Raw genomic sequence first — 12,332 nt, 5'->3', positions numbered from 1 at the left:
GCAGGAATGTTTTGCCCCCTGTCAGCAACCTCCTGGAGGCTCATCCAAAGAAATGAATTTCTAATGGTGGAATCTTGAGCCTGGTGTCATCTTGGCCAAGGATAGAGGGCTGGGAAAGGGGATGGGGGTCTCTTCCTCTTTCTGCCGCTATTGTTTCTGTTAAATTTCACTCTTCCAGATGCAGTTCAAAAGTCACCTCCCCCAATCCCTTCTGATCTCCCAACCAAATATAACCACACCTCTTTCTGAACCTCCCCAAACCATAGTGTTGATAGCCATCAATCATGTATGGCTTTATCTGAGGGATATTGGGGGACAAACAACTGTCCCTCATCTACCTAACATTCTAGAAACTTATGGTTCTTTGTGAATGCAATACCAACTGATGCTGGTTACAAGCTTCTGAACGATGACTCAGACAGAGCCCATTGTTACATAGTAGGTATGTTCAACTGCGAGCTCCTTGCGGGCATGGATGGGCGTTCTGCATCTCTGTCTCCCTGGTACCCAGCAGGGAGCTGACGCAAAGTAAGTTCTCAGCAAATGGTCCTGAATGGATGTGGATGGCAACAGCTCCAGTGTGTCAAGCCCACCATGTCAGGCGCTGTTTCAGCTTTTTCCATGTGATGGTTCATCAAGTCCTCACAATTGCCCCATGAGACAAATGTTAATATTCCCCACTAAAAAGTAAATCCCCAAAGGCAGAGAATTGCATCTTTTGTGTTGGCTGTTGTATATACATTAGTGCTTGAGATGTAGTAAGAACTCAGTAAATATTGGTTGAACGAATGAATGAAATCAATGGATATCCATTACTAAGCTCAGAGAAGTTTAGTGACTTGCCTAAAATCACTCATATAATAAGTAGCAAGGTCAGAATTCGCACCCAAATGGACCTAGATCCAAAACCTGTATACTCTACCACTGAACTCTAGCAGGTGGAAGAGACTGGGGAGGGGGGACTGCTGTAAGGATCAAGAGACACAGCCTACCTTTAAGGAGCATCTGGTGGAGAAGCAGAAATGCACACGCATAGAACACAGAACATAAAAAGTGATCATAACAACCTGTGACTATCCCAGGAATCAGGGAGGGCGGGCACCCACACCAAGACCCAGGGGGAAGGAAATGACTTCTCAGGGGCCCCCAATACTGCCAAGAGCAGCAGGAATGCAATTTCACACCGTAAGCAATTCCCACAGCTGGAAGGTGATTCAGGGTGTTGGTGCCTGCCAGAGACGTCGTGTTCCCGTGCTTTGCAGACCGTGTCTGGGGAGGCAGTATGTCCTGGGGTGAAGGAGGGGGAGGCAGGAATGGACACCCCAGCATAGAGGAGTTGTGCAACCAGGCTATGACTGGCCTGGACAGGATGTTGGTTTCTTTGCTGTAGGGCTATTGGGGGTGGAGGGGGGAGAAGGGGAGGAATTTGAAAGGGCCTGCAAGGATAGCAGTGAGGGGTAGGGGGCCGGGGACCTGCAGAGTAATGGCAGGCTTCAATATCTGTGGGCCCTGGTATACGCAGGGAGGTGCGCTGGTACCCAGAGCACGCCTGGACCGCTGCCTCCTGCAGCCCAGCCTGAGATCTGCCTGCGCTGAGCCACCCAAGCTCCAGCCCCTGCCTCTGCAGTTCTCTCTTCACCCTCGGGGGCAGGTGCTGCTACTGGCTGGGTGTACTAGGGGTATGGGTGTGGATCTGGGGAGGGGAGACGGAATGGCTCTGATTGTGCCCACCTAGGAAGCCTGGGAACCCCTCCAACTCGTCCTCCACACCCATTCTAAGTGTTGTCATTTTGAATCACTCCTGGGCTGATGGTCCCCGCGCCGGGGTCACATTCACGCTTCTTACCTTGGCACGGCCCCCAACCTGTCATGTAACATTGGGTTAGTCACTAGCCCTCTTTGGCCTTTTGCTTCTATGGCTGTAAAATGAGAAGTGACGCCTCTGTCCACACCTTCAGCCCCCTCCCCTGGCACCTGCCCCAAAACAGAACTGACTGGGAACCACAGCAGAACAAATATCCGGATGGGCCACCACGGTGTGAACTTGACAGGGGAGGGGGCCTGAAACAGAAACAGCGGGGGCCCATGAGCTCCCTTGCCCGAGGAGTAGCCCTGAAGACACTGACGTGTGGTCTTCAAATCTCTCCATTTCTACCTCAGCCTGGAGGTTGAAGATGGTGAATGGTGAGGGGGATTCTGGAGGGAGGTAAATAATTTCCTTCCATCCCCTGCATACCTCAGGCGATGCTCCAGGTCTGCTTGCCCTCCTCTTCCTTCCTTGGCCTCGATCTCCTCATGTCCCCGGTGATCCAGCCACTGTCCACACCCTAATGACCAGTGGCCACCCAGTCCCTGGCGACCCCAGTGCTAGACTCCATGAGGCCCCAGGACTGGGTTCCAGGGCAGGAAGGGCAGAGGTGTTCCCCTAGAATCCGCGCCTACTGTCCCCTGTGCCATGTAAGGTCCTGCCCAAGACCTCCAGCTGACCGCCTATGGGATATCACCACCTGGGTGTCCCACGGGCACCGCAAACTCAACCCGACCCCACCTGAGCACATTAGCATCTCCTCGCTTCTCATAATAGCACCATTCACCCAGGGACTTGGTCTCCAAGCCCCGGTCTCTTCTGATGCCCCTTCACTCCTTACCTACGTCCAGCCTCTTCCCAAGTGCGGTCAGTTCTGCTCCAAGCCATCTGCCTTTCTCCATCTTTGTCCCTGGATCATTTGTCTCACTTTAAAGTCACCAGACACATATGGAGTACTTGCTATATGCCCGGCCCTGTTCTGAGCGCTTTACCAACACTAACTCTCAACCTTCACTTCACAGAAGAGGAACCTGAGGCATGCAGAAGTGAAGCATCTCATGCAGGGCCCACACTTGAGCTCAGCCCAGCTCAGTCAGCCTGGGCTCTGAATGCCCATCACCAGAACTCTCCTGAAGTCTCCATGATGTCTCTGCACCTCCAGCCTCTCCCTCATTCAGTCCTTCCCACGTGTTGCTCACTTTCTTTTTAAAAAACTATTTATTTTTGGCTGCTCTGGGTCTTCATTGCTGTGTGTGGGCTATCTCTAGTGGCAGCGAGTGGGGGTTCCTCTCTTGTTGCAGAGCACGGGTCCTAGGGCGTGTGGGCTTCAGTAGTGGTGGCCCACTGGCTTAGTTGCCCCGCGGCAAGTGGGATCTTCCCAGGTCAGGGATCAAACTGGCCTCCCCTATACTGTAAGGTGGATTCTTAACCACTGGACCACTAGGGAAGCCTCCATCCTGCCCTTCTTGTTTAAGAAAATGCTTTAATGAAAAAGATGACTCCAGTAGTGTGGTCTTCCTGGAGCATGTGATGCATGTGACCCCACAAGCTCCCAACTCCCCTGGGGAGCTCCTTACCTTTCTGGATCCCTTCAGACACCCCACCCTCTAACCTCCCCGACTACACTTTCTCCAGCCCTCATGCTACATGGGGGTGAGCTCTGAACGTGCTCGGGATGGATTGTTCCTCCTTGAGGAAAGACTGCAGATCTGATTCCTCTTTGAATCACTGTCCCCCACACAGTGTCACACAGAGGTAAGCATTACACACATCAAGAATGAATAACAGTGGAACAGAGTGCTTTATGAGGATGGGGATTAATTATTCATTCAACAACATTTGTGTAACTTTTAAGGTTGATAGCTTACTTGTTGCTGCTGTTTAGTCGTTAAGTCATGTCCAACTTTTTGAGATCCCACAGAGCCTTTGCGACTGCCAGCCTCCTCTGACCATGAAATTTCCCAGGCAAGAATACTGGAGTGGGTTGCAATTTCCTTCTCCAGAGGCTCTTCTTGGACTAGCGATTGAACCAGTGTCTCCTGCTTGGCAGGTGGATTCTTTATCACTAAGCCACCTGGGAAGCCCAATAGCTTACTTACAGAGAACTTGTTATGTGCTGGGCACTGTGTGAAGCCCTTTACAGATATCATTTCAGCCTCTCTACAGTCTTGTGAAGTCAGTACTATCACTGTCCCCCATTTTACAAATGAAGAAACTGAGACTCTGAGAGGGGAAGTAATTGTCTGGAGTCAGACAGTCTTCAAGTAGAGAAGCTGGGATCTGAACCAAGGCCGCCTGACTCTCAAGTCTGTGAACTTGATCACTGGACTTCACTGCCTCCAGAGGCCAATGGAGTACTAGACAAGCATTCCAACTTCTGGATGATGAATGAAGACTACATAATGGCATATATAAGCAAAGTCAAGAGTCAACAAGTCCAACTCTACGTCAAGGTCATAGAGTCCAACATCTGAGAAACATCATAGCACTGACAATGTCAAAATGTCTGAAGAATATGAGGATTGTATATAATGTTGCACTTTCCTTAGCCAAATGTTTATCAAGCACCTACTACATCCATGCCAGGCACTATTTTAACCCAGGGGTGTAGGGCAAAATGAATCCTCTCATATAGTTGATGGGAGAAGAAGAGACCAAAAAACTAAACAAAAATAAATATCAGAGGTGACACTTGCCATGAGAAAAAATACAGCTGAGTCAGGAAAAGGGGACCGTCCAGTGAACTGAGTGCACGTACACTCGTGGCATGGCTGCTTGTATGACATCAGGAAGATCCCTCCCCCTAGTAAGATGATGTCTGAGCAGGGCAGCGAAGAAAGTGGGGGTGTGTAGAGATCCCAGGCAGAGGACAGAGTAAGTGCAAAGGCCCTGAGCTATGCTTGATCCAGTCTAGAACAGCCAAGAAGCCTGTGTAGCTACAGCCGAGGAATGGGGATACAAGGAGTAGGCAAGAGTCACAAACCCAGAAGGATGCCAAGGCCTAAGTAAATTGAGGCTCTGCATAACATTGTACGTCTGGATAACAGTAATAAGATTCATTCATTCCACATGCCTGGCACAGTCTTCAGCCCTGCTAACACAAAAACTGCTACAGACAGGATCTCTTAGAGACTAATGGGGAAATTGACAAACTCCAAGTACCACGTGACAGGTGTTATGTCAGGGCACTCTGAAAGTATAGAAGAGTACATCCAACCCAGACTAGGGGCCACAGAGGCTTCCTGGAGGAGATGGCACTTAAGCTGCCAAACAGGAGAAGGAAAATGCTCTGGAACACAGGATCAGAGAGGGAGGGAGGGGAAGGCCAGAACCTGGAATGCTGGGCAGAGCTTCAGCAGTGCCAGGGCCAGGAGGCAGCTTGTGGGAAGAAGGGGTCAGGGAGAAGGGCTGGGGAGGAGAGTGACAGGACAGGGAGGGGCATGGGGAGGAGACTGCGTCTGTGGGGTGGGGGTGGGGGGCTGCGGACAAAGCCTCAGGACAGGGAGGCCCAGGTTTAAGCAAGTGTGTGGGAAGTTGGTAGTTATGGAGTGGGAGATGGCAGATGAGTGGAGGTGGCAAAAAGACATCAACAATTTACCTGCCAGCCGAGGGCCCTGCTTTCTCTCTGGTCACTAGGCGGGTCAAGCCCGGAGACGACAAGGAAGCAGAAGGCAGGAGGCCACCCCCACCTGCACCAAATCTTGTTTTCTCCTCCCAACCTTCAGGGTTCAGATCCTTCTTTAGGCAGATCTCTGAGTCCTCACCCTGGGGCAGTTCAAGACACTCTCAAAGGAGATTCTTCAAATAATGATAATTCAAAAATCCACAGCCCTTTGTGGTCTTCAGTGTGCTTCTACCACCATCACCCCTGTGTCTCACAGTACATCTAGGATGGACAGAGCTCCACTGTTAGCCTCCTTCCCACAGGAGATGCTGCAACTCAGAGAGGTTAAAGCTTTGTCAAAGTCACACGGCCAGTGGGTGACTACTCTGGGACTCAAGCCCAGCCCTTGAGGTTGCAAATCCCACACCAACACTGCAGCAACCGCAGAAAACAGGGCCCAGTGATGGCCGAGTCCCAAGGACAAGACTGGGGAATGGGGTGGGACCAGCTCTGGAAAGGGGAGGAGATGGATAACAGGGGTGGTGGAGGCTGAGATTGGAGGCAAAAAGGGAGCAATGTAGAGGGGTGGAAAGGTTTTGAGACAGAACTAGAGGCCTCTCCAGAAAGATCTGGTAAAATGTCCCAGCAGGGTTGAGAAAAAATAGAAGCTGCATCCTCCCACTGCCCATGTCTCTGTGACAAGGTCAGGAGGGGCCTCTTGCTTCCATTTCACAGGTGAGAAAAGGGAGGCAAGGAGAGAGGCCCACATGGTTTGCCTAAAGGCCCACAGGAACTTAGGGCCCAGGGAGACAGTAGGGTAGACAAGACATCGGAGACTTTTCCCACTCCAGCTTGAATGACGAAACAGAGATGATGAGAGGGGAGGTGGAGATGGAGATAGAAACCAGGGCGGCATCCAAATAGGGAGGGGGGAAAGGCATAGGTACGATGGAGCCTGTCAGCGGCAGAGATGGTGCAGAGATAAGGCCCTGTCACCCAGCTCCAGTTACAGGCAGGCAGCATCAGCTGGTCGGGTGTCACGGAGTCCCCGCGCCTGCTCCCGCCCGCGCGGACACATCCACTTGGGCACTGCCGCAGCGCTGAGCTCCCTGGCCCCCGGGGGTGAGGGTACCAGGGTGGAGGGGGCGGGAGGAGGGGGCGGTGCTCCTCCGCCTTCTCCTCTGCCGCCTGCAGCTCCGCAGAGGCCTCCGCAGCAGCCTCCTGGCCCGCCCCCTCTTCCCCCCACCCCCCGTGCCTGGATGGTACGCTCCGGTCCGCCTGGCCCGGCTGCAGTGGATGTTGCTAGAACCCACGCGGAGAAAGGAAGAGACGCAGGCAGGCTGCGGTGACCCGAGCGGCCGCCTCTGCCTCAGGGACCCCTTCCCCGAGAGACGGCACCATGACCCAGGGAAAGGTACCGGCATCTCCCCCACCTGCACCATCCTCCATCCTCAGGTTTCCCCCATCTCCCTGTCATCCTAAGCAAGCCCTCTGGACCACTGTAAGCATCTTGTGCTTGGCTCTTGTGCGAAGGTCCTGGGTGGTCCTTGCTGAAGTCAGAGGACCAAAAGGCCCATTTCAAGGAATGGGCTGTGGCCTCTTCCTGCCCATCAGGCTCTCCTCTCCTCCATCTACATTCCACCCATGCTTTGGCATCACAGGACCCTTCACAGATGCCCAGGTCTCCTTAAGGAGTCAACTGAGGAGGTGTGTGTGTGTGTGTGTGTGTGTGTGTATCCCCAGGATGAGCCCTGAGAGGCAGTCTCTATGTGGCATCCCCCTCTTTTGTCCAATCCCAACCCCAACCATGTTATACTCATCTTTTACACCCTCCACAGAAACCCCCCCTCCAACTCCCTGTCATCATTCCATTTCTGGATACAGCCCCTGTGGCTGAGGAGTTACTATGGCAACCCTGCTTCAGGATGTTCTAATTTTTGTTTTGGTTTTGGCCAGACATGGTACTGAATGGGACCGGATAAAACGTCTTCTCTTTTTGTTTCTGTTTTAGGCCTGAAATGCAGAGGAGGGGGACTGGGGCAGAGGCTTGGCTGGCCTAGTAGGGTTATGTAACATTGACAGCCTGTGGAATTATACAACCATCAGGGCCTTGGGCAAAGGAAGAAGGTCCTCCGGGGTGGTGCTAAGGATTGGGTAGAGGAAACAGAAGAAGGGCTTCCCTTTTGCTCCCACTTTTTTTTCCTCAGAGATGAGCCTCAGAGCCAATGGCATCTTTCCTGGGCTCTTAGACCCTCTTTTTTCCTTGTTTGCAAGCTCATCAGGCCAAAAAAATGATGTCATTGGGTGATACCATCTCCTGCCATTTGGGCAGACTTCACTTGGGAATGCTGGATGTGGGGAGGGCAGGGCCCAGGATTCTCTGGGAGGTCTGGTCAGCAGGGTGGTTCTTGGTGAGGAGGACCAGTGTGGACTGGGCTGAAGTCAGAGGTGATAATCCTTTCCCAGGCACGAGCTCTGGGTCTGGGCTCAGAGGACCTTGGTTCTGGTGGGCTGAAGTGGATTTTCCTGGGCATGACCCTTCTGATCTGGGTGATGAAGGGGATTGGCAAGTAGGAGGGAAGCAAATAAACAAGGACCCCATTCCCACAGGCCTGGGTTCTGAGGCCCTTCCCTGAGGATCGAGGGGTGGGGGTTCACCATGGGGAAAATGAAGCACTCCCCCCTCTGCGGATTCTTTCCCTCCACTTCCCACCCCTGCCTCCATCAGTCACTTTGCTGACGCTGCTTCCTGTCCTGGGATGAATGTATTGCCCCTGCCTCCTCCGCCCCCCACACCCCAGCTTGCTCCCAGGCTTTCTGATGATGGAAAAGGCCCCTCTAGTTCAGTGGCCCCCAGGGCTGGACAGAAGCAGAATATCCTGGTGTGGTTTCTTTTTTCATACCACCCTTGCCTCCCAAGTCATCTCTTCCCTGGCAGCCTCATTCGGGCCCTCAAAGCCTATATCCTCTCACCAAAGCTGAACTTGTACATTGTGGGGGCCTGTCATCCTCCATGGGACATTTCCCACTGGGCCTTAGTTTCCTTGTCTGTAAGATGACAGAAGGGGCTGAACAAGGCACTTTCCCTTCCATTAGTAACAGTCTGATTCTGTTCTGGTTTAAGGGAAAGAGGCTGAGATTTCCAATAAGAAAGAAAGAAAGAGTTAGTCACTCAGTCGTGTCCAACTCTTTGCGACCCCATGGACTATAGCCCGCCAGTTCCTCTGTCCTTGGAATTCTCCAGGCAAGAATATTGGAGTGGGTTGCCATTCCCTCCTCCAGCGGACATTCCTGGTCCAGGGATTGAACCTGGGTCTTCTGCATTGCAGGCAGATTCTTTACCAACTGAGCCACTAGGGAAGCCCATGAGATTTCCAAAATGGACTCTTAGCCAAGGGCTTCTTGCCCTTCCACTCCCCTGCAGTCCCTGCTCCTCTTCCTCCTTTCCCCCTCTCCTCTCCTCTTTCTGTTTCCCTGATTTCCAAATCCCTGCCCTCCTTGGTCATCTCCAGCCCAGGAGAAAGAGGCCAGTCCCAGTGGATTGTGTCTGGGCTCTGCAGCCCAGTGGGCCATGGCAGGCTTTGAGTCATTCTTCCTCTCTGAGCCTCAGTTCCCTCATTTAAAAACAGGGATCAAAATATAGTTAACAAGGTAACAGGGCGATTCAGTGAGAGAACCTTTCATTGAGTAATATTTTTTAAGGGCCTACTCTGTGCGAGGCCCTTCTCTGCTCCCCAGGAAAAAGGTGAAACCGTATAGAGCCGGGCACTGCCCCAGGGACAGTGACCCCCAATGGTGGGCCCTCCTAAGAATTTCCTCCTTCCTCAGTTCTTACCCCTGTTCCCATGTGTGTGCCTCTGGCCAGCCCCAAGCCTCCTAGAGCTCAGTTCTCCCATCCATAAAATAAGAAGATTCTTTTTTCCAGCTTTATTGGGGGTAGAATTGACAAATAGAAATTGTATATAGGGACTTCCCTGGTGGTCCATTGGTTAAGACTCCACACTTCCACTGCAGGGGGGGTAGGTTCAATCCCTGGTAGGAGAACATTCCGCATGGCACAGCCAAAAACAACAAAAAAAATTGTATATATCTAAGGTGTATGATATTTTGATGTACATGTAACTTGCAAAATGATCACCCCAATCAAGCTAGTTAACACATCCATCACTTCACATAGTTATTTTCTCTTTGTTTTTTGGTGGCAAGAACACTTATGATCTACCCTCTCTCAGCAGATTTCAAGGACACAATACAGTATTGTTAACTCTAGCCACCATGCTGTGCATTAGATCTCCACAACTTATTCATCGTGCATAACTGAACCTTTGTACCCTTTGACCAGTATCTCCCCACTCCCCCCACCACCCCCTGACCCTAGCAGCCATCATTCTACTCTGTGCTCCTGTGAGTCTGACAATTTTAGGTTCCATGTATAAGTGAGATCCTCCAGTTTTTCCTTTCTGGGTCTGGCTTATTTCACTTAGCATAATGTCCTCCTGGTTCATTCATGCTGTTGCAAATGACAGGAATTCCTTCTTTTTTAAGGCTGAATAATATTCCATTGTATATATACCCCACGTAAAATAGGGGAACTTGTCTGCACCCCTGTCATTCTAGTAAGGGGAAAAAGTACCTGGGGGAATTCCAGAAGTGGAGGGGCTGGTGCGGAGGACTTGGGTGGTGCCCTGTCCCTGGTGACTTTCTCTGCCTCTCCTCCACAGCTCTCCGTGGCTAACAAGGCCCCCGGGACAGAGGGGCAGCAGCAGGCGAATGGTGAGAAGAAAGAGACTCCGGCAGTGCCCTCGGCCCCGCCCTCCTATGAGGAGGCCACCTCTGGGGAGGGGCTCAAGGCAGGAGCCTTCCCCCCGGCCCCCCCGGCTATGCCTCTCCACCCCAGCTGGGCCTATGTGGACCCTAGTAAGTCTCTTGGTTCCTGGAGGCAGGAGCCTCCGGGAAAGTAGTGGGCCCGTATGAAAAAACCTGTGTAGGAGGAAGTTGCCCAGAAATAGTTGCACTGTGTGGTTGTCAGATGAGGCTGTGATGTCAAAGGTTTGGGATTTGGAGGACTGTTCTAAGGCTACCTGGTCAAGGAGAACTCCATGAGAAAAGAGAGATACAGTTTCTGCAGTCAGTTCTCTTGGGTAGGGAAGAGGGGTTTTTTCCAAGTCATCGAGCTAGGACAAAAAGAGGGAACAGATGGGGGAGAAAAACCAGGAGCTGGTCTAGAAGAAAAGGATGCAGAGTAGGAGTGGGCAAGGTTAGAGCAGACACAGGAAGAAGTAGTGCAAGACCACAGTTGACCGTGGCCTCAACTGGGACTGGCTTCCTGTGAATGGGATGCAGTCTGCTTACATGCAGGCTGATCTGAAACCTGTGTGCATGGAGGCCCCAGGGTTGTTGGGGGCTCCGACCTGAGGATCCCCTTCATCCATCACTCTCCTTGACTCTTTCCCTTCCCCAGGCCTTAACTGGAAGCAAATACCAGCTGTAGTGGGATTCCCTGGTGGGTCAGAGGGTAGAGAATCTGCCTGCAATGCAGGAGACCAGGGTTCGATCCCTGGGTTGGGAAGATCCCCTGGAGAAGGGCATAGCAACCCACTCCAGTATTCTTGCCTGGAAAATCCCATGAACAGAGGAGCCTGGTGGACTACAGTCCATGGGGTTGCAAAGAGTCGGACACGACTGAGCAACTAACCCACACCAGCCTTAGCATCTCTCACAGTCAGGTACAGTTCCTAAGCAGACCCTTGCAGGCTGACGCTAGCTCCTTGCAGACTAAGAATCATGGCTGGTAGGGACCCGTCTGTTAGGCTGAGCAGCCTGGGGAAACTTTGCCTCAGGGCTGGGAACATACAAGCCCCCATGAGCTGTAATGAAGTCTTCCTCAGCCCCTTCAACCTCCCTCAACGGCCCCTCGATCCCCTCCCCCACTTTGAGTCCCCACCCCCACCCCCAACAGAATTCTAGAAGCGACCCCAAGAACAATGCCTCAGACAGAGTCTTGACTCACAAGGAGTGGCCACCATGGTTCGCACCTCCCACCACAAAGCTCCTCGGGCCAAGCAGACCCACCCCACCGTGACCTATTGGAGGGCCTACGAAGGTTTGGTGTTCATGGGAGCCCTTCCTACTGCCCTTGATACCCACAGGACTGCTTTTTCTCTCCTTTTCTCCCCCTCTGTGGTCTGGACATTTGGGCTTTGGCAGGAGATGTAGACAGTACACAGAGGAGTGAAGGATAAGAGGTGTAGGGTCTTCAAGCCCCGGGCTGGCAATGAGTCCACCTCCCTCCCCACTTCCTGTGTCCTGGTTGCCAGGAATGGCTGCCGTAAGGAATGTTTTCCACAGAACTGTCAGGGCGGAGGAAAGCAGCTCATTTTAGTTGGCAGATGACAAACATTTCCTAAGCCTGCACCAGGCATCGTGCCTGGCACTGAGCTGATTTCTAGGGATGCATTGATTTGCAAGACCTGCACTCACAGAAGTGATTGTGTAGACAAGTAAATGGACAACCACCACACAAGGAAACAGGTGCGGAGATGGAGGCCTCAGCCATTCAACTAACCTGCCCGACAGTCAGGGAAGACTTCCTGGAGGAAGGGGTATCCACATGGAGTCCTGAAGGATGGCATGTGTTAGCTTGGTGAAGAGGTGGGAAAATGAGTGTCCGAGGTTGAAAGAAAGAATATGCAGAGGCTCAGAGGCATGAGAGAATATCACTGAAAAAAATATAGTCCCGCTGGAGAAGAGTAGCAGGGAGCAGTGTGCAGTGGAGCTGGAGGGCTTATGGGAGGCTGAGGAGGCTTTGTTAGGGAACTGGAACTTGAGTAAAAGGCAGTGTGTTAGTCACTAAGTCCTGTCTGAGTCTTTGTGACCTCGTGGACTATAGCCCACCAGGCTCCTCTGTCCATGGAATTCTTC

At 52.2% G+C, this 12,332-nt stretch overlaps 2 protein-coding genes across 2 annotated transcripts in view; one reads left to right on the top strand and one right to left on the bottom strand.

Annotated features, from left to right (window-relative positions):
* The window catches only part of LOC122427692 (tubulin alpha-1C chain), a 1,128,437-nt gene that overhangs the window by 557,330 nt on the left and 558,775 nt on the right, over positions 1–12,332 (bottom strand). The window lies entirely within an intron of this gene.
* The window catches only part of FAIM2 (Fas apoptotic inhibitory molecule 2), a 35,656-nt gene continuing 29,977 nt past the window's right edge, over positions 6,654–12,332 (top strand). Inside the window, exons 1-2 of the mRNA XM_043447375.1 lie at positions 6,654–6,825; positions 10,133–10,328. Of these exons, the coding sequence (XP_043303310.1) occupies positions 6,811–6,825; positions 10,133–10,328 (211 nt within the window). The 5' untranslated portion in view covers positions 6,654–6,810. The remainder of the gene's footprint in view (positions 6,826–10,132; positions 10,329–12,332) is intronic.

Source organism: Cervus canadensis, chromosome 25 (assembly GCF_019320065.1).
Source record: "Cervus canadensis isolate Bull #8, Minnesota chromosome 25, ASM1932006v1, whole genome shotgun sequence".
NCBI lineage: Eukaryota > Metazoa > Chordata > Mammalia > Artiodactyla > Cervidae > Cervus > Cervus canadensis.
This window is presented reverse-complemented; position numbering and strand designations above follow the sequence as displayed.